General features: G+C 57.9%; 2 protein-coding genes across 6 annotated transcripts; one reads left to right on the top strand and one right to left on the bottom strand.

The window, feature by feature from the left end:
• Nucleotides 1-308: 308 nt before the first annotated feature.
• TAS1R1 (taste 1 receptor member 1) lies at nt 309-8729 on the bottom strand. Of its 5 annotated transcripts, none has more exons than XM_037499071.2 (7): nt 7884-8729; nt 5604-5907; nt 3892-4013; nt 3252-3684; nt 2683-2895; nt 2314-2434; nt 309-1392 (listed from the first exon to the last, which is right to left on the bottom strand). In XM_037499071.2, exons 1-7 carry the CDS (start codon nt 8072-8074, stop codon nt 461-463), a joined length of 2316 nt encoding a protein of 771 aa, XP_037354968.1. In that variant the 5' UTR covers nt 8075-8729; the 3' UTR covers nt 309-460. The 5 variants fall into 5 exon arrangements, with proteins under 5 accessions (XP_037354968.1, XP_037354970.1, XP_037354967.1 ...); XM_037499073.2 differs by having other exon boundaries at nt 3252-3681; XM_037499070.2 differs by having other exon boundaries at nt 3252-4013.
• A 290-nt stretch (nt 8730-9019) lies between these two features.
• On the top strand, nt 9020-23907 carry NOL9 (nucleolar protein 9). The gene is made up of 12 exons (XM_037499075.2): nt 9020-9406; nt 10106-10325; nt 10846-10973; nt 13451-13589; nt 13692-13788; nt 14215-14312; nt 15267-15428; nt 15521-15818; nt 16128-16239; nt 18609-18786; nt 20072-20205; nt 20829-23907. Exons 1-12 carry the CDS (start codon nt 9020-9022, stop codon nt 20976-20978), a joined length of 2103 nt encoding a protein of 700 aa, XP_037354972.1. The 3' UTR covers nt 20979-23907.
• Nucleotides 23908-24421: the final 514 nt, after the last annotated feature.

The raw sequence follows: 24421 nt of genomic DNA, 5'->3' as shown, positions 1-24421 counted from the left end.
GAGACGCCGCCGTCGCCACCGCCGGACGTGACGTCAGGGCGCGCCGGCCGGGGCGGGCGCCCGGGAGGCGGAGGGCCTCGCGCCGGCCCCCGGGGCGGGGCCACGCGGAGAGCAGCCAATCGCATGCGGCGGGAGGCGGGGCTAGTCCCGTTCACGCGGCCCTGGGACCGCCTCCGCGGTTGCCTAGCAACGCCAAGCGGGGCCTGGGCCGCGTCCTGAAGTTCCGGTCCCGGCGCCCCGCTGCCGGTCTGGGGCGCGCGGTTCCCTTCTCCCCGGACGGAAAGCGCCACCGACACTCAGCTGAGCACGTCATCTCTTTATTGGCGCCCTGGAGCGCGGACTGGGCTCTCCCGCGGGTTTACACTCCCGGAGCCAAGTTCAGGAGCCCGGAGGCCTCCATCGCCCCAGGCTCCTCTCAGCCTCTCCCGCCCAGCCTGCCCGCGAGGCCCCCGGGCGGTGGTCAGGAGGAGCCGCAGCGCCTGGTGTAATCCTGGATGGAGGCTTGGAAGTGCTCCGTGCTGTTGAGGTCTGGGCGGCGGAGGATGACATAGCACTTGGGGAGGAAGTACCCGCTGAAGCCGCTGCTCAGGCTGCTCAGGGCGGCCAGCACGTTGACCGCGGTCAGGTACTGGCCCTGGTAGACGCTGGTCATGGTGAAGAAGGCGATCCAGGTCACGAAGTTGAGGAGCAGGCTGAAGGTGACACACTTGGCCTCATTGTAGTTCTCGGGAAGGTCCTTGCCCAGGTAGCTGCAGGCGAAGGCGCTCACCAAGAGGCAGGCGTTGTAGGCGAAAGCCAGCATGAAGCCCACTGAGTTGGCCTCGGTGCAGTCAAGCACCACCAGCTGAGGAAAGCGCTGGTAGTCCCTGGTGGGCAGCGGTGTCCACACTGCCAGCCAAGTCAGACAGATGAGCAGCTGGGCCGTTGAGCTGATCACCACAAACAGCCCCGCACCGTGGTTTTGGACCCAGGCTTGGTAAAACATGGGCAGTTTGGTGGAAAACTTGAAGATGAAGACCAGCTGGAAGGAGCGGATTGTCAGGCAGGAAAGGAAAATGGCAAAACTGAGAGAAAAGAGGGCTTGGCGCATTAAGCACATGGGCAGCGTGGGCTCCCCAAAGAAGCCATAGAGGCTGCAGCTGCCCCCCGCCAGGGAACCCAGCATGAGAAAGCACAGCCGGCCCCCAGCTGATCTCACCACTGGGGTGTCTAGGTGCCGGGCAAACAGGCCCACAGTGCCAGCCAGCAGCAGTAGCAACAGCGTATTAGCTGCCAGCAGCACCCAAGAGATGGGCTCATGCCAAGTCAGAAAAACCACGGTGCGTGGGAAGCAGGTCTGGCTTTCCTTTGGTGCCCACTCTTCTTTCCCACAAGGCTGGCAGCTGTGGGGGTCTGGAAGGGAAGGAGAACCAGGTCAACAGAGCAGGATGGGAGGCCATGAGACCCACAAGGTGCTAGGAGGGCAGGACCTGCAGGAGCTGAGCTCTGCTGGGCACAGTGAGATGGAGGCGCCCCAGAGTGAGGCCCGGGGCCAAGTGTTTCTTCAAGGTGTGTTATTACGACCCCAGAGACACGTGGGTAGGTTCTCTCTGGCTCATGATCCCAGCCAGGGTTACAAACCAAGAGATCCTTAGGGCTCCCTCCTGCTAACTCTGCCCACAGGCCAGTGAGTTTATGATCCAATGGGAACAGCCACCCCCAAAGGAAAGGTGTTTTCAGCTCTTTCCCCAGCCTTTCCACCAATAATGTTCTTAAGCTGTTGCTCTGTGGATTCTTTGAGCCAGCTCTCCCAGGACAGAAAAGATACATTCCTATGCCCACAGAAATAGTAAAAGGAACAAATGTAGCCTCTGGAGGCCAGTCCTGGGCTGAACTTCTTCCAGCTGTCTGATCTTGACCTTGTACTACTGGGTAAGGTGTGGGTTTTTTTTCCTTTGCAGACACCCTACTATGTCCGGGCCAAGCTATTCAGGCGCTGGCTGTGTTTGGTATGGGCAAGAGAAGAGACTGGATATAGAAATCATGGGGAGGTACTCTGGGAACAAGAGCTGCATCCAGTTGGATGACGAGTTTGAACTCGGATACGATTGCATCTGTAGGAGTTGGAGGGCGGGGGGGGGGTCACTGATTAAGGATCCAGTGAGGTCTGAGGCTTTCACTGGCACTCTCTGATCTGAATTCTCTCTGGTGGCGGCAGGTAGCCTCCAATCTGAACCGAACTGGCAGCAAAGGGACCAGGGCCTGGGTTCTGGGGCCCCGGCCATCCAGGCCGGAGGAGTGCAGGGTCATTTGCCCGCTGGCTGGGCCACTCACCACTCTTGTTGAGGAATGTGCCAGCCTCACAGGGCACACACTCAAAACAACAGTGGAAAAACCCCATAATCACTCGCTGATGCCCTTCCGGACAGTCACTGGAGCACACAGACGTGGGCACCTGCAAGAAGCCATGGGTGCTCTGCATCCATCTGGAGGTGCCCGCACATGGAGCAGAAAGCGGCCTCTGTGCCTCTGCCCCACCAGCTGCTCCCTGAGCGCTGCCCCGGGTTTGTGAGCCGACAGCAGCTGTCCACCAGCCCACGGAGTTTCCCTGGCAGGGTGGGGTAGAGTGGTCCCTGGGGCCTCCCGCTCCATGCCAGCTGTGTCAGCACCGCCCCCAGCTCTGGGCCACCCACGAGGCATTACCTGGTTGTCCTTTCCGTGCCACTGGATCTTGGTCTCATCAATGTCCAGCTGAACTGGAGACCACGTGGAGGAGCCAATGACACTGAAGTTCCACTGGAGGCCAATCCAGTTCCAGGCAATTATGTCATAGCCACTGAGCGGGTCCCCCTTGTCATTAAATGCCAAAGAGTCCCCGTATAGCGGGAAATTCACCTTGCGGATCTGCTCCAGGAGCTGGAACAATGAGGGGTGGATGGTGGCGCCGTCGGCAGTGCCTCCTCCACCCTCTGGACCCAGGCCTGGGAGGCCCAGGAAGCAAGTATGTGGGGCCTTCTCGGGCTTCTCCTGGGCAGTCTGGAAGTTCTAGTCCCTTCCTCAGAGCCACCTCCCCTCAACCCTCACAACCAGCCTCCTCCAACAAAGGACCCCTTAAGAGAGATGTTGGCCCCATCAGTGGGTGATGGGGGCAAGTTCAGGGGAAGAAACCTCAAAGGTGGGCCTTGCCCCCCGACGCCAGCATTGGGTGGCCAAGCAGGGGCCACACTGCCCCCCGGGAGAGCACTCTGAGGTGGGGGCCAGTGCTACTGTACCTCCCCAGGGTCGACTCGGCCCCTGGAACAGGCTCCAGAGGCACAGCCCAGGAGCTGGTGGAGGCCGTGGGCCGCGGCGTAGACAGCCCGGTACACGTTGTAGGCAGAGCTCATGGAGAAGGCTCCCAGCGTGGGCACCGTATGCTCCGTGAAGGCCTGGCACTCTCTGCAGAGCTGGTTGCAGCTGCACCGGGGGCCCTGCGGGCAAGGTGGGCGGGCCCCCTGGTCTGCCCGGACAGAGGCCTCCTCAAACGCCTGGAGGCCCGGGACCGACCTCTGCCGGATGGCCACGCCCAGCACCGTGCCGATGCGCCAGATCCCCGGCACCTTGCTGATGTGTCTAGAGATGGCCCAGTCTTCCGAGGCGATCCAGACCTTGGCCGTCAGGTTGGCCAGCACCACGGACTCAAAGAACACCCTGGCCAGGTGCCTGCTGGCAAAGACGACCACAACGGTGGTCCTCACGCGGGCCAGGTGGCGCACCAGGCTCCGCATGCTCTCGTCCCCAGGCTGGGCAGAGGCGGGCACGATGCCCCTGAAGGCAACGCAGATGCCCTGCTGTGTGGCCCGGTACTCCAGCGCCTGCACCCCCATCTGCCCATAGTCACCGTCGCTGCCCACCAGCGAGATCCAGACCCACCGGAACCTCCACAGCAGCAGCACCATGACCTCCACCTGGTGCTCATCGCTGGGGAGGGTGCGCAGGAAGGAGGGGTACTGCCGGCTCGCAGTCAGGATCTCGCTGCTGGCCTCGTAGCTGATCTGTGGGGGTTCAGGTCGGCAAGTTCAGGGGCCTCAGCCTCGCCTGAGCCCCAATGCCGGCCCTGTGCCGGGCGTGGGGGCGCCAGGGCTGTGGAGACAAGGCCTCGGCCCCGGTTCTCAGGGAGAGTTCGATCTGACATGACTGAGAAGCTGCTTGCACAGAAGGGGCAGGTTCCAGGGAGGAGGGGACACCCGTGGGCAAGGGAGGCGCCATGCATTCTCAGAGGGGGAGCGACAGGAGGCAATGGGACGGTGTGATGTGAGGGGCCTGGGCCCCACTGGAGGGCCATGCCAGGAGGGAGAGCTAGAGGTGTGCATGGCAGGGCGGGAGTTCTCTGCTCTCATGCCCAGGGGCTCGGTCTTGACCCGAAGGCCAGGGGGAGCCCCCATGGGCTCACACAGAGACATGGTGGGTTCAGGTGGGTTCAGCCTTGTTTTAGGAGAGTCACTCTGGGTTCACGCTTGTTTTAGGAGAGATTTCAGTGCAGGGTGTGTTAGAAAAGGCTCAAAACCAGAGTCGGGGAGAGCTGAGCTGGCTGGTGGAAGTATCTAGAAGAGAGATGCCGGCAGTGAGCTGTGGCAATGGTGATGGGGTGTGGCCTTGAGAAGGTGAAAGCAGGAGTTGTGGCTCCAGCTACTGGGGCGGGGGGCAGAGGGGCAGGAGTGCAGGTTAGTTCTGGGGTGCACAGACCTTGCGCTGCTGGCTGGGCTGCACAGAGGACGCAGGAATCAGAAAGACCTCAGCTGCCTAGGGAGGGGAGTTCCAGCTGGGGCCTGTGCATCCATCAAATGGGGGCACTGGGTGAGCACCGGAAATGAGGCCCAGCGCTCAGAAGTTAGGGGGGACGTGAGAGCCGGGAAGGTGGGCCTCGGAGCTGCCCCCCGCCTGGGAGCCAGAGAGGTGAGCAGAGGAGAGCGCCGCCTTCTCGGGGGAACATGGGGAAGAGAATTCTCTACAGCAGGTGCAGACAGAGGTGCCACGTGTGAAACAGGGGTCATAAATGCCCAGGAAAGGGGGTCATAAGGTCATCATGTAAAGGACTTGGGGAGCCAAGAGCCGCAGCTCACAGCCAGAACAGGAGCGGTGTCGGCACAGAATCCAGGAGAAAAGACAGAGGCCCACAGAGAAGTCTCCGTGGAAGGGGCGGGGAGGGCCGGGCACGGGAGCAGAGGGCCCAAGAGGTGGCCGCTGGCAGGAGGAGGCAGCGGGGCGTGCAAGGGGCGAGGCCCAGAGGGGCAGGTGGGCCTGGCACTGAGGGACTCCGCACCTCTCACCAAGAGGGCCCGGGGGATGTGGTGCGTTGTGGGGTTGAAACAAGAGTGTGCAGAGCGTCAGGGGTGACAGAGCTGGGGGGAAGAAGCCAAGGACAGAATCTTCACAGGAACATGGTTTCCCGTGAGTGCCCAGCGGGCGAATCTGAAAGCTGCACTTGGTGGGAAGGACCTGGGGACAGGGACAGTGCCAGGGGGCAGGGACCTCCATGTGGCTAAGGAGCTGTGTCCACCAGGGCACCCAGGAGGGCAGCCTGGCCCTGAGCTCCTGCCCACCCGCCCCAGCCCAACCTGGGGAACCGCCGGGGCCCCGCTCACCAGGGGCACCAGGAAAGGGCTGAGCAGGGCCGCGGTGGTGGCCGCCCGCTTGGTGGTGTCGGGCCCGATCACGGCCACGGCCATGGGGGAGTGGCTGAGGTTTCCCGGGACCTCCTCGAGGTGCGTCCCCAGCAGCGAGAGCACGCTCAGCGCGGCGTACACGTTGGCCGACTCGGAGCACACGTCGTAGATTTCATATCCCAGCGTGACGTTGGGCAGCAGGGCCGTGGAGTTGTTGATCTCCTGGACGGCGAACCGCATGGCCTGGAAGTGGTGGTAACCATGGCCGTTGAGGCTGTTGGGCCTAGAGGGAGGCACAAGGTCCCCGTTGAGACCCTCGGCCACCTGGAACCCAGGCTTGGGGGTAGGAAGGAGCCTGTGGGGTCCCTGCCCGGTCCTCTGCCACCGAGATCTCCACAAGGGCCCTGGAGCACTGCGGTGCCTCTGTGGGGAGCAGCAGGGAGAAACGCGCGTATCCACATCAGCAGTTTAGCCAGGAAGGTGCCCGGGTCCTGTAGCGGAGAAACCTGCTGTTGTTCTGGATTCTCCAGAGACGCAGAGCCCTCGGGATAGAGGCAGGCAGACGGGTTTATTTTAAGGAACTGGCTCACGCGACTCTGGGGCTGGCCAGTCTGAGACACGGAGGGCAGGCCGAGATTCCTGCGGGAGTCGGAGCGGCAGGCTTGAGTCTGAAGGCAGAATTCTTTTCCTGGGGACCCCCATCTTTTCTCTTCAGGTCTTCAGCTCATCGGATACAGCCCACCCACATCATGGAAAGCAGTGTGCCTTACTCAGTCTCGATTTATTTATTTTTTTTAATTTTTAAAAAAGATTTATTTATGCATACAAGAACTGGGGTACAGGACAGAGGTGTGGGGGGTGAGAGGATTCACCAGAGACAGAGTGGGGACCAGAATGGGTGGATTGACTGAAATACCCTGCTGAGGGGATCAGGGGGGAGTCAGGAGAGGTCTGCCGTGCCATGTGGGTTGCTCCCTGGCCAGGGATCAAACTCGTGCTGCAGTGGCTGTGAAGTTGTGTCTTTTTTTTTTTTTGCGGGACCCTCAGCGGCCAGGGAGCGAACCAGCGCTGCAGAGGCTGCAGGCAGCCTCGCAGCCCAGCGCTCAACCACTGAGCCACTGTCTCCTTTACAAGAAAAGCAGCAATGGGGCCTTCCCAGGTGGTGCAGCAGTTGAGAGCTAGATTGCGAGGCTGCCCGCAGCCTCTGCAGCGCCAGTTCAATCCCCGGCCACAGGCGAGGGTCCCACCAAAAAAAAAAAAAAAAAAAAAAAAGGGGGTCTCCCAGTGGCGCAGCGGTTGAGCACTGGGTTGCGAAAAGCTGCCCGCAGCCTCTGCAGTGCTGGTTCGATCCCCGGCTGCTCCCCGGCCACCAGAGGAGGGTCCCGCATGGCGCGCAGACCTCTCCTGCCGCCCGCTGCTCCCCTCAGCAGTGTCCTTCGGTCCTTCTGCCTGCTCTGCTCCCCGCTCTATCTCTGGTGAATTCTCTCACCCTCCCGCGCTTCTGACTGTACCCAGTGCTTGCATAAATAAATAATAAATAAATCAATCTTTGAAAGAAAGAAAGAAAGAAAGAAAGAAAGAAAGAAAGAAAGAAAGAAAGAAAGAAAGAAAGAAAGAAAGAAAAGCAGCAATGTTGGGCCTCCCTGGTGGCCCAGGCGGGTGAGCGTAGCGCTGTGAAGCTGTCCGCAGCCTCTGCAGTGCCAATTTGATCCCCGCCGGCCGCAGAGATACCCACATGGAGGGGCAGACCTCTCCTGTCTTGTCCACTGCTCCTCTCAGCAATGTGTTTCTGTCGGTCAGCCTGTTCTGTTCCCCGCTCTCTCTCTGGTGACTCCTCTCACCCTCCTGTACATCTGGCTTGTACCCCGGTTCTTGTATAAAAATAAATAAATCTTTAAAAAAAAAAGCAGCAGCGATGTTTTCTCTGAGGATGCTGCTGTCGATGTGAAGGCACCAGCCTGCTTATGCTCCTGCCGCTCCTGCCGCAGGCCGCGTCTCCGTCCCCCACGGAGAGCCCTGTGGGTCCTCCAGGCAGCTAAAGAGTATGAGCTTGAATAGGAAAAGGGCCGCGCTGACCTTGTCCTTGATGTCTAGTTAGGTCAGCCGGCCAGGACATAACGATGCAATTACAGTGCAAAGCCTGATAATAGCCAGGACAGCCGGACTTGGGAGCAGAGCTGGGGAAAGGCCAGCCAGTGCCTGCAGGCGGAGACCCCATGGACATGGCCCTCAGGGACAGGTCTGCTGACCCCTACTCACCTGTCACAGAGGGTCACAGTGGGCTTGTGTCTCACCCCCAGACTCTCGGCGTGGATTGAGAACAGGCCTGCAAGGAGGTAATCCCCAGGGAGGCTGAACCCAGGCGAGCACTCGGCGTCGTGGCAGCTGCAAGCCCAGCAGCAGGAGAGGGACAGCAGCAGGCTGACCTGGTGAGCCAAGTGGGGTGACATGCTGGCCAGACAGCCCTGCGCCCAGCACAGCCGAGTAGCCCTGTCGGGCTGGCTGGGGCTGTTTAAATAGAAAGGGCCGGCATTGGCCAATGGCTCCCCAGCTTCTTGCCTATAGAAGGGGGGGGACTGGAACCCTGTTGTAGGAAGCCACGGTTTGCTTTGGCCTTCCGGGCCTGCGGGCCTCCTGGGCAGGGCACACAGATGCAAACCAGAGGCCCCACCAGCCCTGCCCCCGGGGGCTCCTGTCCTCCCTCAGTGCCTGCGGCTCCACCTGGGTGGGGAATGGAGCCCTGGCATTTTGTGCAGAGGAAGGCTGGGCACAGCTCCTCTGGGGGGCAGGGGGCAGCGTGGAGGGCTGCGATCAGGGAGCTGTCATCTGGGCCTCAGTTTACCAGATGAGAGGGGACTCTGATCTGACCTCACCCCCCACGTCCTCAGTTTTCTGACAGTGAAATTCTGAGTGAATGCATGCAGGTTTTGCCCGGTAATGCAAGGCTGCTCCCACAGAACAAAGACGGACGCATGCAAACAAAGCCATGCAAATGGGCGGTTTTGCTTAAGCCCGAATCCAGGAGCTTTTCTGTAGGGAAAAGATTCCCAGACGCGTTTCCGGAGGAGAGGCCCCGCGGCGGGGCGCGGGGTGTCCGGCCTCCCTCTCGAGGCGGCCGCGGGGGCGCGTTTGCATAGAGTCCAGGCGGAGGGTGGGTGCCCCGCGCTGGCGCTCCGGGGCCCCGAGGGGCGGGCGCCGGCCCGGGGCGCTCCCGAGCGGCCGCCAGGGGGGCGCGCGCCGCGGCCGGGCTCGCGCTCGGGGCTGGGGCGGAGCGTCCTGTGGGCGGGGCTCCGGGGCGGGGGCGCGGCGCGCGGGCGGGGCGGGGCGGGGCGGGGCCGGGCCCGGGGCGGGCGGCGCGATCTCGCGAGACCCCGCGCGCGGGAGCCACGGCCGCCATGGCGGACTCGGCGCCGCCGCCCCGGCGCGCTGCCCCCCGCGCCACGTGGGTGCGGGCCCGCAAGGCGCGGCCCCAGCTCGCGCTCGGCCGCCGGCGCCGCCGCCAGCTCGCCTCGCTGCGCGGGCTCGGCCGGAAGCGCCTGCGGCGGCGGCTCCTGCAGGCCCAGGCGGCCGGCGCGGACTGGCGGGCGGCCGGCTGCCCCTCGGCGCGCGCGGCCCCCCGGCCCGCGCCCGCCGCCCCGCGCCCCGCCGCGCCCCCCGCGCCCCCCGCGCCCGCCGCCCGCCGCGCCCCGGCCGCCGCCCCGGCCGCCGCCCCGAGCGCCCGCCTCCCGCCGGCGCGGCCGCTGGGCCCGGGCCGCGCGCTGCTGCTGCTGCCGCTCGAGAAGGTGGGTGGCGCGGGGCGGGGCCGGGCCTGGTGGGGCGCGCGACCCCCGCGCCCCGGCCCTCGCTGGCGGCGTCCCCGCGACGCCCCGATGTGCCCGGAGAGGACACTGCCGGGCCGCCCGCCGAGAGGTGTGCGGCAGAGGCAGCACTGGGGTTCGCCGCAGGCAGCCCGACTGCAGCCCCCCTCGCTGGGACCCCGCGGAGGGGCCTCAGGCAGGACCGGAAGCCAGAGAGCAGCAGAGCCCAATTTATGGGACCCCCTGGTGGTTCTCGTGTACTTGACGGTCACGTGAAGCGGGGTCCTCTTGCTCAGAAGGCAGCTGCCTTGGACATGTGAATAGCAATTAAGGTTTTTTTTTTTTAAGATTTATTTATTTATTCATACAAGCCCTGGGTACAGTCAGAAGCGCGGGAGGGTGAGAGGATTCCCCAGAGCCAGAGCGGGGAGCAGAGCAGGCAGAAGGACCGAAGGACACTGCTGAGGGGAGCAGCGGGCGGCAGGAGAGGTCTGCGCCCCATGTGGGACCCGCGCCTGGTGGTCAGGGATCGAACTGGCGCTGCAGAGGCTGCGGGCAGCTTCATAGCCCAGCGCACAACCGCTGAGCCACCTGGGGAGGCCCAAGGGTTTTTTTTCTTTACGTTCAGTTGGTAGCAACAGAATATGTAATGTTCTTTCTTCCCCTCCTTTCTTTCCCTGCTAGGATTTCACATTCAGCGGGATCTGTCGGGTGACCTGCCTCTATGGCCAGGTGCAGGTGTTTGGTTTTGCCATCAGCCAAGGCCAGCCCCCCCAGGATGTCTTCTCTACCTATACCCACTCTCGCCTGACCATCAGCTCAGTTCACTACTTAATGCCTGAGAGAAGCAGGAAGGAGATAAAAAGGGAAGCCCGGGCTTTGCTCCGACCGCACCTTAACCGAGGTAACGGGAGGAACCTGCTGCTTTCCTGCTGCTTTGCTGCAGGCCTATAAGGCCTCTCAATTGTAGGTGCTTACTGTGTTTAGATAATGCAGACTTCGCTGTCCCCGTTTATTTTTTATTTTTGCATAGAACTGGGGTGTAGGCCAGAGGTGCGGGGCTGAGAGGATTCACCAGAGACAGAGTCCCGGAGCAAAACAGCCAAATTACTGAAACACACTGTTGAGGGGAGCAGCGGGGAGACAGGAGAGGTCTGCCGCGCCATGTGTGGGTCAGCTCCCTGGCTGGGGATTGAACCAAAGCGGTGTTGGCCCTGAGATTCAACCCCTAGGCCACCAGGGAGGCCTCACACTGTCTGTGTTTAAACCCTCACCATAGTGCTGTGAATGGAACTATTGTTTTCATTTTTTTATATGAGAAAAATTAAAATTTACCTTTTAGCTGAGGAGATCATAGTCCAAAAGGCAGGTAGAGAATTGAATGGAGTCTCCCTTTCTAAGGTAGTTTATCTTTCTCCTTATAGAGGACAGGTGTTGGCTGATGAAGAATTTTTCTCCTCTGTGCTCCATTGTACTGCTGGAACAACTGAAAACCCCCACCGTGAACTTCATCAACAGCCATCCGGGCTTGTCGTATATTTTCGTACAAGAGGTAAAACCAGTTTTCATTTAGAATTTAGGTAGTTACTGTTTTCCCCAAAAGTCTTGTCCACTGAGTGTGTTGGGCGCGCCCTTAGGAGCTCAGTCTGTCTGCTGGGTTGTCTGTAGGTCACGTGGAATGTAAGATGTGGGCACGGGAAAGATGATATAGAAGATGTGTTGTCTCCGCCCCACCCCCCTCAGCTTCATCCCCCAGAAAAAGACATCATTTCATGTTGTGGTTGGTTTAGCACCTCTTGGCATTTTTAAAAATGATTATCTTTACTATTAATGGCGTTGTGGACAGACTAGATGTAGGTGTGAGCAGGAATCAAGGGATTGGGCTTTTTGGCCTCATTATCTGGGTGTGTGGAGCAGGAGGCGCAGGTGAGGCGTGCGAGCGTGCGAACATCCAGTTGGAGATGTCAGGTGGGCAGCCTGAGGGGTGACTCCGAACTTCAGAGAAAAGACTGAAAGTGTAAATTTCAGCTGAGGAGGACTCCAGAAGCCATGCAACGGGCAGCGGCCCCTGGGGAGGTGCCCAAGAACCCCCAAGGGAGAGCTGGGCGGAAAGGAGGGAGCAGCTGAGAGGCGGAGACGAGTGAGGGAGGGGTTGGCACTGAGCGTGACCAGGGGGAGTCCTTCCCGGACAACAAGTGCACGGCTGTGTCAGACAGATGCTGCGACCGGAAGATGAGGCCTGCGGAGGCAGCTTATGTCTGGATCAGAGAGGGTCGGTAGATCCCCAAGGAGGATAACCTGGCTAAATGGAGCTTAGAGTTTGGGGCTACGGGGGAGAGGACCCCAAGGGTGCAGCAGCAAGGCATTTGGTTTTGTAAAGGAAGGGAAAGCAGATGACAGAGTGGTAGCGATATTAGTGTGATCAAGAAGAGTTGCTTCCCCGCCCCCACCAAAGATTTACTTATTTATACAAGCACTGGGGTGCAGGCCAGAGGTGCGGGAGGGTGAGAGAATTCACCAGAGCCAGAGCGGGGAGCAGAACAGGCAGAAGGACCGAAGGACACTGCTGAGGGGAGCAGCGGGCGGCAAGAGAGGTCTGCGGGCCATGTGGGACTGTCGCCGGTGGCCGGGGATTAAAGCAGTGCTGCAGAGGCTGCGGGTAGCTTAGCGGCCCAGCATTCAACTGCTGCGCCACCTGGGAGGCCCCCAAGAAGAGTTGCTTTTTGTTTTTTTGGTTTTTTTTTAAAGTATTTATGTATTTATTTATACAAGCACTGGGTACAGTCAGAAGTGCGGGAGGGTGAGAGAATTCACCAGAGCCAGAGCGGGGAGCAGAGCAGGCAGACTGACGAAATACACTGGGGAGCAGCGGGCGGCAGGAGAGGTCTGGGCGGCAGGAGAGGTCTGCGTGCCATGTGGGACCCTCCTCTGGTGGCCGGGGAGCAGCCGGGGATGGAACCGGCGCTGCAGAGGCTGCGGGCAGCTTCGCAACCCAGCGCTCAACTGCTGTGCCACTTGGGAGGCCCAAGAGTGCTTTTTGTTAAGGTGGGTGGAAAAAATGTTTGTATGAAGTCACTAGGTGGGATTGATGGAGGGGTGAGAGAGCTGCTGGCGCTGCAGAGAGGAGGGAGGGTGCTGGATTGTCGGCTGCGAGCTTGGCCTTGGAAGCACCGGACGCGGTGTGTCAGGGGAGCCCAGCGAATGGCAGGGCAGGGCAGGCACAGGTTGCTCTGTTGGGATTTCTGTTGCTTTTGAACAAGGTTGGATGTCACAGCCGAGTGGGGTGCTGGGAGTCAGTTGGTCGCCTTTCCAAGTTGGAGGTGAGAGAAGACAGGAAGGTGGGACAGCAGACAGACTGTTGGGGCTGCATCAGTTTCATTGTGCAGAGCCGAGTGGCTTGATCAGGGCAGTGGAGAAAGGACCAGAAAGCCTGTGGAAAAGCCTTTGCCACTTGAAAGTGAAAGTTCTGAATGGCAAGATGCGACCTTATGTTTTCATCTCTATTTTTCTGGGGCTTGTGTATTCAAAAGGATTTTGCCCTAAAGCCTTAAGGACCTCATGCCATCGGGGCGTCTCCATCCTCAGCAGTGACAAATTACAAGGGTGTGGTCGAGGCAGGTCTCTCCTTGCTCCCCTCTTCTGTGCCTATTGGACAGTCCTTGGGCCTCTGGACTCGCCTCCCACTTCCTTGGGCTCCAAGTGTGCTCCTTGTTCTGCTGTTTCTGGAGACCATCTTGACTTTGTTCCAAACCACCAGCCTGTTCCACAGCTGTGGGCCTCCTTTCAGTGTTCTCGTGGCGATCACTTTTAAATTTCCGTGTTTTCTTTTCCCGTGGCGGCTCCTGGAGAGGCCATGGCAACTGGAAGTGGAGCTTAAGTGCTGGAACACAGAGACATTAGTACTTTGGGATAGATTCTGAAGGACTCATCGAAGGATTTGGGGGGTGAGAGAGAGGCTTTATTCCTTTAGAACTGAAGAAAGGGGCATTAGTTTTCGCTTTTTCTTAGAGTTTAAATTGTTCGTTTCAGAGTCCAACTTCCCAGATTAATGCTGAATCTCTAGCCTTGAGATCTGTCGGCATTAGAAAAGAGAAAAAGAGAAAAAATGGCCTTCGTTTAACTGAGAGTGCCCTCTCCGCCCTGGAAGAGCTGGTCAGCGTCGCCTGTGGTGAGTAGGATGTGGGCGAAGTCCAGGCGCGCCCTTGGGACCGCTGTGAGTGGAGCCCTAAAAGAGAGCGCTCGTTCTGGGCTCATCTCTGTTTCCCCGCAGAGGAAGTCGATGGCTGCCCTGTCATTCTGGCGTGCGGGCCCCAGGACATCGGGAAGTCCACGTTTAATCGATACCTGATTAACCAGCTCTTGAATAGGTAAGTGTTTCTATTCTGTGCGACGTGTTGCTACATTTTTGGTGTGAGGTGAGATTTGAGAAACTTAATGGCATGCGTCTGCACCCCTAAACTGCTGGCCTGGCGTCTGTGCCCATGCTTGGACTCAGGTGTCTCGGGGCATGTGGCCTTTCCTGTCAGCTGGCAAAGGGGCCTTTGGGTCTGAGTCTGTGTTCGTCCAGGTCCAGAGAGAGACAATAGGGATAAGATCTGAGGTTTTAGGGGAGACAAAGTGGTGCCTCCCATGCGTGGACACCAACCACCTGTGCCCTCTCCCTGGCGGCGGCATCCTCACCTCCCCGGAAGCTGGCGTGGTGGTGGGTCTACCCGCGTCGGGGAAGCCTCTAAGGTCTGGCTTATCCTTCCAGGGCGTAAGCTGCCTAAGGTTTTCTTCTTTTCAATTTCCAGTCTTCCTTGTGTTGACTATTTGGAGTGTGATCTGGGACAGACAGAATTTACTCCTCCTGGCTGCATTTCCTTAGTCAGTGTCACGGAACCAGTTCTGGGTACGTATTGTATGCTTCTTAATGTTGTGGTTTGATGAAACTCAAAAGTAATGATGCTTATTTAAAACTCAAAGAACGTGTAATTATAAAAAGAGAACGTTACCCTATCAAGCTTACAGTCTTATCATAACTCTTCCCCAGCCTGTAAAAACATTTCAGTGAATGGAACTAATGCCCATTTTGTTTCATGTAAGTGAGAAACACCTTTTCTTTATAGTGACATTTTCTGTAACTGTGTAAAATGGTCTATGAGTAAACCAAGTTGTTAACGCTGCTATAATATTAACAATCTATAGGTTTTATTAAGCACATATCGATTCTCCCGCTACTGTCGTTTTTCTGGTTTTGAATCCAACCTGGGGTCCCCAGTTGCTTTTATGTTGTGGTAAAACACACATGACCTGGCACTTGTCGTGTTAACCAGTCGTGCATGTACTGTTGCGTGGCGTTAAACACACTCACAGTGTTGCCCAACCATGTCACTGGTGGTTCCAAAACTTTTTTTTTTTAATACTTATGCATGCAAGAGCTGGGGTGCAGGCCAGAGGTGTGGGGGGTAAGAGGATTTACCAGAGACAGGGTGGGGAACAGAACAGGCAGGCTGACTGAAATACACTGCTGAGGGGAGCAGCGGGCGAGTCAGGAGAGGTCTGCTGCGCCATGTGGGTTGCTCCCTGACTGGCCGGGGATCGAACTGCTACAGAGGCTGCGGATAGCTTCATAAGCTGCATCTTAACCCCTTGCACCACCAGGGAGGCCCAATAGTGTATTTCAAAGCAGGCGTGCCTTTGCATTCAGTGGAAAGCTTAGATTTCTGAAAATGGGAGTACAGCTGCTCTGTGGGTGCTGTGTTCTCAGCGTCTCTCCCCTCCTTCTTCTGTGATGACAGTGGAAGGAAAGCCCTCCCACCCTCCAAGGGGTAGAGGGCTGACAGCCCTGACCCTTGTCTTCCAGGACCACCTTTCACCCACCAGAGGACACCACAGAAAATGGTGTATTATGGGAAGCCTTCCTGTAAGAATAACTGTGAGAGTTACATTGAAATAGTCAAGTACGTGTTCAGCGCCTACAAGCGGGAGTCCCCGCTCATCGTCAACACCATGGGCTGGGTGTCGGGTAAGCCGCATGCGTGTCGGGAGGCTGGGTGGCCACGGGGAAGAGGCCATTCCCCCAGCCTGTGCAGAAGTCTGACTCTCTCCCACTCACAGATGACGGGCTCCTGTTGCTCATCGACCTGATCCGCCTGCTGTCTCCCAGCCATGTGGTTCAGTTCAGCTCCAGCCGCAGCCCGTACATGCCGCGTCTCACCCCCGACTACGTCGACGACATGGACGGCTTGTACACGAAGAGCAAGATCAAGGTCAGAAACAGGGGTTTCCACCTGGCAGAATTCGCGGAGACTTTGGACTTTGCTGATGACGAGAAGGAGAGTCCGGTGGTGTTCACTGGACACAAACTGATGAGCGTGCAGTCGGAGTTTGCATTCAGGAAAACTTCAAGAAATAGGTACATCATGTCTTGCCTGGGAGGCTCGCTTCCTCTGGCGTGATGCCGCCTCTCCCCTCGGGTTCTTGAGTACTCCCCGGGGCCTCAGGCCTCTGCCACAGCTCATGCTCCAGAAGGGGACTCCGTTACTCTGGGAGCTCTCATTACCCCAGGGAAATGCCTGGAGTGGCCTCCAGTTGGAAGGAGAGTGTTCTGTCTCTCCAGGGAGTTCGCGGGAGGTGGGCTCCATGGTGTTAGGGTGGGGCTGACTCTGAATCTAGAACCCACGTGGTGACAGACGGCCTCTGGTGCTGTGTTCGCTTTTTGCAGGGAGTGGCACAACAGGATTTTCCGTGATTTGGCGGTGTTGGGTTACCTGGGCCAGCTGCAGCCCCCGGTGCCAAAACCACTCTGCCCCTTGCAGGGTCTGAAGCCCTATCAGGTGAGCTGAGACATGAGTACTGGAGTGTTAGGATTCTGGGTGATGATAAAATAGCAACAGGTGGCTCTTGCTTTTTTTTTTTTTTAAAGATTCATTTATTTTTATACAAGAACCAGGGTATAGGCCAGAGGCACGGGAGGGTGAGAGGACTCACCAGAGAGAGAGCCGGGAACAGAACAGGAAGACTGGCGAAACACACTGCTGAGGGGAGGCGTGGGCGAGACAAGAGAGGTCTGCTTCGCCATGTGGGATCCTCACCGGCCGGCCAGGATCAAACCCGCGCTGCAGAGGACAGCTTACAGTGTGGCGCTCAACCGCCTGTGCCACCAGGGAGGCCCTCTTGCCTTTTTTTTTTTTTTTTTTTTTTAAGGATTTATTTATTTATTTCTACAAGCACTGGGTACAGTCAGAAGCGTGGGAGAGTGAGAGAATTCACCAGAGCCAGATCAGGGAGCAGAGCAGGCAGAAGGACCGAAGTACACTGCTGAAGGGGGCAGCCATGTGGAACCTTCGCTGGCGGCCGGGGATAGAACCGGTGCAGCAGAGGCTGCGGGCAGCTTCGCAGTCCAGTGCTCAACTGCTGCACCACCAGGGGAGGCCCACCTCTTGCTTTTTTTATTTTTAAAACTTTTTGAGGACAATCTCTTCGTGCTTACTCTGTGCTAGACTTTGTTCTAGGCCTGTGCTGACTCCTCACCGGGCCCTGTCATTGCTCCCATTTCACAGATGATAAAAAGTGGCATTGTTAGCTTGGGCTGGGTGCCCAGTCCCGGCCAAGGTACTCCAGGGCCAGCGCCTTCATCCTCTGCGTGTTGGGCCGGGCGCTCTTTGGAGCTCTTCACCGCCTAAGAGGGACACTCATGACACTGTGTGGCGACTGGATGTGGAGGTGTCGCCTGACCTGCAGCCCCAGGCCCCCGAGGCACCTCCCTGGAGGAGCCGGGAGGTGTTCAGGGGGTTGGGGCTGATGTGCCGTTGCCTCGTGGGTGACACTCTGGAGCCAGACTTGAAACTTAGGTGCCACCTTTTGTTATTTCAGATTTGTTTTTGAAATCTACATGACTTGTTGCCCGGGAAGGTACACATTAAATAAAGGGAGTCATTCATCGAATGTTCCAATCTATTTTCTAATTCAGTACATTTTGTCAGGGAGTAATCGGGGCTTTCTGTCAATGAACAGATTTTTACTTTCTTATATTAGGGGACTGCTCTGTGGATGGGGTGTTCAGTCTCCCTTGACTTCTCAATTAGGACATCTCCAAACCTGTACCCTGTTTGTGTCTTTGGAGAAGAGTCCCAGGCACTTGGGTTGGATTGCTGGGATCGTTGCTGTAGGCAGGGCCCGGGTCAGTGCCGTAGGCTCTTCACGTGAAAGTGGCGACTGCCCGCCCGGGGACTCACTGGCTCATGTTTTCATTCCTTTTAGATACTTTTTGGTAGGTGGTTTGGCAGGCAAATTTTTTTTTTTAAAGATTTTATTTATGCATACAAGAACTGGGGTACAGGCCAGAGGTGAGGGGATGAGAGGACTCACCAGAGACTGAGTGGGGAACAGAACAGGCCGACTGGCTGAAATACACTGCTGAGGGCCTCCCCTGGTGGCGCATGTGGTTGAGTGCAGCGCTGTGAAGCTGTCTGCAGCCTCTGGAGTGCCGGTTCGATCCCCGCCAGCCAGGTGAGGGTCCCATGTGGCGAGCAGACCTCTCCTGTCTCCCCACTGCTCCCCTCAGCAGTGTATTTCAGTCAGACTGCCTGTTCTGTTCCCCACTCTGTCTCTGATGAATCCTGTCACCTTCCCACATATCTGACCTGTACCCCAGTTCTTGTATAAATAAATAAATCCTAGGGGAATAAAAACACTGCTGAGGGGAGCAGCAGGCGAGACAGGAGAGGTCTGCTGTGCCATGTGGGTAACTCCCTGGCCGGTGGTCTTGCAACGCCAGTGAGGGCAGGAGGGCGACTGGAGTGTAAGCACTTGAGCTGGTGCAACCTCTTTTGTGTGATGTTTATCTCTGTAGTTTCTTTCTACCTTATCCTTCTCATCTTAAACTCCTAGAACCATGGCTCTCTCACTTAAGAAATAGACCTTAGTTAAAGTTACTACTTTTAAGAACTGTTGCTGTGTCAGCAAACTCCAGATCATCTTCAGAGGAATCATTTCTAAGGTGGTCAGATTGTGATAGCTGGCCAGGGATCGAACTCGGGCTGCAGAGGCTGTGGATAGATTCATAGGTTGCGTCTTAACCCCTTGCGCCACCAGGGAGGCCTGGCAGGCATACTTTAGATAACTGATTAGTTAATTTGTAGAAATTAGAAACAGTCTCGCGAAAAAGTGGGATTAATAGAGGGAGATGCAAATTTCCTTCCAGGTCCCTTTCAATGCTGTCGCGCTCCGGATCGTCCACTCCGATGTGGCCCCTGCCCACATACTGTACGCCGTGAACGCCAGCTGGGTGGGCCTCTGCAAGATCATGGATGATGTCCGCGGATACACGCATGGTCCTATCCTGCTCGCCCAGACGCCCATCTGTGATTGTTTGGGGTTTGGTGAGTAGGAGTGAAACGAGTCTGTAAGCCACCGACACTGACCCCTTGAGCTGGACTGGCTGGTCCTGACCGAGGAGCCCCGCATGGAGCCTGCTAGTCAGAAGCGTCTCTGTCTTCTGCACACAGGCCTCAGGTGGGCAGGATCTGCTTCTGTTCTGCTTCCTCTCCCAGAGCCCCTAAGATGCAGGGTCCTCGGGTCTGGTCACTGGATGTTTCCCTAACATGTGACCCACTGTGAGGGCCAGCCCCTCCTGTGGCTTACTCCCAGATTGTCTCCCCGGCCAGCTCTGCACCTGCTTCATGCCCGTGCTCCCCATTGGGCGTTGGACTGAGGTATCGCTAAATGAGCTAAATCCTTGAATAGTTGACTGCCCATCTCTGGTTTGGCTTTTTTTTTTTTTTTTTTTAAGGTTTATTTATTTATGTATACAAGCACTGGGTACAGTCAGAAGCGCGGGAGGGTGAGAGAATTCACCAGAGCCAGAGCGGGGAGCAGAGCAGGCAGAAGGACTGAAGCACACTGCTGAGGGGAGTAGCGGGCAGCAGGAGAGGTCTGTGCGCCATGTGGGACCCTCGCCAGTGGCTGGGGATCAAACTGGCGCAGCAGAGGCTGTGGGCAGTTCTGCAGCCCAGCGTTCAACCACTGCACCACCAGGGGAGGCCCCCCCACCTTTTTTTTAAAGATTTATTTATTTATTTATACAAGCGCTGGGCACAGTCAGAAATGCGGGAGGGTGAGAGAATTCACCAGAGCCAGAGCGGGGAACAGAACAGGCAGACTGACGAAATACACTGCTGAGGGGAACAGTGGGCGGCAGGAGAGGTCTGCACGCCATGTGGGACCCTTGCCTGCAGCCAGGGATCAAACTGGCGCAGCAGAGGCTGCGGGCAGCTCTGCAGCCCAGCGCTCAACCGCTGTGCCACCAGGGATGGCCCCTATCATTGGTTTTGTGCCCTGTGCGCCTCAAAAGCATCCCACAGAAATCACATTGTTTAACATAGACCACGAAGAAGGGCTTGATGGTGGGGAAGGTTAGGAATGTCCTTGTTTCCCAGTGCCTCCCTGCCTGTGTCCTTGGTCAGCAAGGACACTCACCTGGAGCCCACCTATGCCTCACAGCCGCACGAGGAGCCGCACGACAGCAGCTTCCCAAGTCCTCCCATCATGCTCTGCACTTTTGCAGCAAAATAGTTGAAATGGAAGCTAACTCTGTAAAGGCCCTTGAGTTCGTCTGGGGGGCGCGGTTGGGTTCCTTCCTGAGTGTGTGACTCTCATGTGTTCTAGGAATCTGCAGGGGGATCGACATGGAGAAGAGGCTTTACCACATCCTCACCCCTGTGCCCCCGGAACAGCTAAGACATGTGAACTGTCTGCTGGTTGGGGCCGTGTCCATCCCACAGTGCGTCCTCAAGTGCCAGGTGGGTGTGGCACCGGGCAGCCCCACGGGCTGCAGCCCAAGACCAGGGCAGAGGGAGTGAGGGCCTGGGGTGGGGCTGAGCCCCAGGGGAGCAGGGCCTTGTTTGGGACACTCAGTCTGTGGGAGAGGCTTAGGGAGGTGGGGCAGGAAGCCAGAATGGCCGCAGCGGCCCAAGGCCAGGAACCGCCAACGCTCGTGGTCAGGAGCCTGTGGTGCAGCCGATCTCCTGGGAGCAGGATGTGGGAGAAGGAGCAGAGGCGGCCACCCCAGGATCACCTTCCTGCTGCACCACAGGAAGGTCATGGGGGTCACATTGGCCAGGGCGTCCAGAGGGCCGGGCAGGCAGCAGGTCTTCCTGCCCTCTTGCCTGCTTGTTGCCCTGTAACAGTTTCTTTTGTTGGGGACTTGGGCACTCCCCTGTACCACCTGCACTTGTGCTGTGTGGTGCGGCTGTGGCTGGGGGGACACAGACCCGGCTGTTGCTCCGAGCAGCCCTTTCCAGGCCCTGATGTCCTGGCAGGAGCGGGAGGATCCGCAGGGCCCTGCGCTCTGCGGAGGAGGGGGTGCCGCGCACGCGCCTCACAGGGCTGGCGGGGCCCATGTGCGCTCTTTGCTTCGTTTCAGCGCGGGCCCGAGGGCACAATCCCTTACATCACCACGGACTATAACTTTAAACTTCCTGGTGCGTCAGAGAAAATTGGAGCAAGAGAATTCGAGGAAACACATAAAGAGAAAGTGCACCCGAAGCCTAAACTCTATCGGAAAACGAACTGATGTTGCTCTTTTCAGTAAGGGAAAGGAATTTTTGACCAAAAAGCCTGCCTTTGTCTCCAGCCTGGCCCGCGTAGTCGTGGGCTTCTCTGTGCGGATGCTTGCGCTGCAGACAGTGCCTCGTGCGGGACTCGTGGGCATGCCGGCGTCTGCCCCAGCTGCATGACCTGGAGTTTTGCCCTCGTCATCTGTGTAGATAACCATTTGCTACCTATTTTATTTTCTAAAGGGATAAAACAGCAAGGAGAGGTTTGTATACCATTAAAACAGAAAGAACGTGGTTCTGCAGAAAGTTCCTGAAGGATCTAATTGTTGGAATCCAAATAAGAACAGAGAAACTGGGGCCGCTGAGATGTGCCTAGGAGGAAGGCAGGCTGGCCGGGGTTGGTCATGGGCACCCCGCCTGTGAGGCTACCTTGCTCCCACCCGCCTGCCGGGGCACAGACAGGACAGGTGTCCCATGGGGAGGGGGGCGGGCCTTCTGGGGGCTTAGTGCCGCTCCTCGCCCGGAGGGTTACAAGGCTGTGTTTGGTCTCTTCATTGTAAGGGTTTCACAGTTTGGACCCAGGGCCCTTTTTATTTATTTTTTTATTCTAATGGTTTCTTTTGAGATTTTATTTATTTTTATACAGAAGAGCTGGGGTACAGGCCAGAGGTGCAGGGGGTGAGAGGACTCACCAGAGACAGAGTGGGGAGCAGAGCAGGCGGATCCACTGAAATCCACTGCTGAGGGGAGCAGCAGGGAGACAGGCGAGGTCTGCTGCGCCATGTGGGTCACCTCCCTGGCCGGGGATCGAACTCTCACTGCAGTGGCTGCTGATAGCTTGATAGCGCTGAGACTTAACCCCTGCGCCACACAGAGGCCCTGGTTCATATTTTTTGAAACATCTCAAATCCAGAAGCCTCTCCTGGGGGCTCCGCACTCTTCATCCTGGTTGACTTCTCATCTGGGACAGAAGGCCGGCGTGGGCAGGGCTGGCGCTGGTAGCAGGGCTGGCACTGGCAGAGCCTCATGTGTAAAGCCTCGTAGTTTTGCCTCTGATTGCTGGACCTGAACTTGCACACATGTTAGAGCTGGCCCCTGGGGAACAGGAGGTGGTGAGGGTGACTTCTGCCCTGGTTGGGGGCGGGGGGGTGTTGGAAAAACAATGAAAACCTGTACTTCGCCCCGTAGTAGCCATGCTGCTTTACCCTCGGGGTTGGAGGTGGTCGCGGTGGGCACAGGTGCCCACGCTGGGTGAAGCCCTTCCTGCGTGTGAGACTGAGATGCACAGGAGGCAGCATTTCAAACTGGCAGATTGGATCCCGGCAGGTCAGCTTTATCGGGGTGTGTGGGTTCTGACGCTTAGGCCGGTGACTGGCATTGTGGGGGCTCTCTCCTGGCCCCCCACATCTCACCCACCCACAGCGGAGGACTTAACGGATGCATGCACGAGCCCTCCAGGGTGAGTTTTGACACCCTTCACACCAGCTGAGGTCCAACCTCTTAGTTGCCTGTACATGGTTTTCTGTCTTGACCCTGCAAAGAATTTCGGTGGACAGCCCTCCTTCCCACAGCAGCAGGCCCGCAGCACCTTTCCTCTGAATCCTGGCTTGGCTTCTCCCCCCACCCCCTTCCTCCTGGTCTCCACTCAGCCCTGGTGGGGAAGACAGGTCACCACCAGAGGGCGCTGTCTGTGTGGGTCAGTTGGCTCTGGGTGATGGGGGGTGGGGGGGGCTGAGGTGCACTTTCTCTAGGGGTCTCTGGCCTCCTTGGTCTGGATCTGTGGCCAGCCCTGGGGTGCAGGTCGACTGGCCAGGCGCCCGCCACCTCGTGTCCACGTGATCAGAGTCAGCAGTTCGGGCTGCTCGTCGTTCCCGTAGTGGACAGAGGGGGCGCCACGGGCCGGTCCATCTTCCGAGGCTGTGGCTGTTACATGTGACTCCCAAAGCCGGGCATGCTTATTTTAAAGAAACGTGGCTTCAAATGTGAGAACCCTCCTTAGTTGGCCAGTTTTGTGGCTCTTCAAAGACCCGCAGCTTCTGGAGAGCGCCGTGTATAGGTAAGGCAGACGGACGGCAAGAGCCCCGACTCCAGGGCTCCTGGATGTAGTGAGTGAGGCCAGCTCGTGTCTCTGTCCCCAGTGGTTTCCCCTGGGCTTGCAGGCGGGAGTTCGTGCCCTGACACCGTGGGACGGGGGGGCGTGGGGAGCAAGGTGAGCTGGTACTCCTGAGCCCTTGATAGTGATTTTTGAGAGACTGAGATCTGGCAGTGGCCTGTGGGGGGCCCTGTGGGTGTTGCGGCCCCAGCCTGAGGCCCGAGGCCCACCACCTCCACCTGGGCCCTGCGCCTGGTTAACCTGTGGACCGGGCAGGTCTGCCCAGCAGGTGGTATGAGGACGAGTGTGGATGAGGAGCTACTTCTGTTGCTCCAGATGGTGGCCTTTTAAAACTTGTCTATCTAAATGATGGGCTTTTACTAGAATTCAGATTTGGGCCGGCCCTGCGGGGGTTAAGACGGGCTCTGATGTCAGACCTCCCCGCTCAGACCCCACCTTCGCCACTGGCCAGCTGTGTCCTGGGTGGGGCGCATTTAACCCGAGGCTCTTCCTTTCAGTGGGACAGTCCTCCCCTCTCGGGGTCCCTGTGTGAGGAGTACCGAGGCCCCAAATGGCACGCCTGGTGTCTGAGTAGATTAACCCAGGTCGGGACGAGACAATCATTCCAGTCCACGTCCCCCCACTGTCTTGCCTCCAGGTGTCTGTTAAAGTGCTCCAGGGAGGGCCTCCCTGGTGGCGCACTGTGACGCTATCTGAAGCATCTGCAGCACGAGTTCGATCCCCTGCCAGTCAGGGAGCAACCCACATGGCACAGCAGACCTCTCCTGTCTCCCCGCTGCTCCCCTCAGCAGTGTATTGCAGTCAGTCTGCCTGTTCTGCTCCCCACTCTTGTCTCTGGTGGATCCTCTCACCACCCCCCCACCCCCCCGCATCTCTGGCCTGGACCCCAGCTCTTGTATGCATAAATAAATAAATCTTTAAAAAAAAAAAAAAAAAACGCTCCAGGGAGAGGGCTCCCAGGGTGCCCAAAGACACCCATCCGGGGACTTTCTCCTAACCCTCCACTTAAGACTTTTAAGGGTGCTGGAGCAGCTGGTGTGTGGCGAGGACCCCCTATACCCACCCACCGCCTGCGGTCTCTTGTGGTGGCCGGGTGTGTGTGTGTGTGTGCTAGGTTATACGTGTGCTTGTGTGTCTTACACTTGGTGTCCTCTGTGTGTGTTTCTGCAGCTCAACATGTGAACTTCTGTGTCATTAAATATTTTTGAGAACATGAATTTGTTGGTCATATGGTTTGCATAGGTAGGCCATTGTATTCCTCGAAAAAAATTAAAGGCTTCAAAGGAATTAAGGTGCGAGCATTGGGGAAAGTCAAAGATGAGAAGGGAAGTCGGGGTGCCACGGTGG

This window comes from Talpa occidentalis, unplaced genomic scaffold (assembly GCF_014898055.3).
Source record: "Talpa occidentalis isolate TD23 unplaced genomic scaffold, MPIMG_talOcc4v2.1 talOcc4.9, whole genome shotgun sequence".
NCBI lineage: Eukaryota > Metazoa > Chordata > Mammalia > Eulipotyphla > Talpidae > Talpa > Talpa occidentalis.
This window is presented reverse-complemented; position numbering and strand designations above follow the sequence as displayed.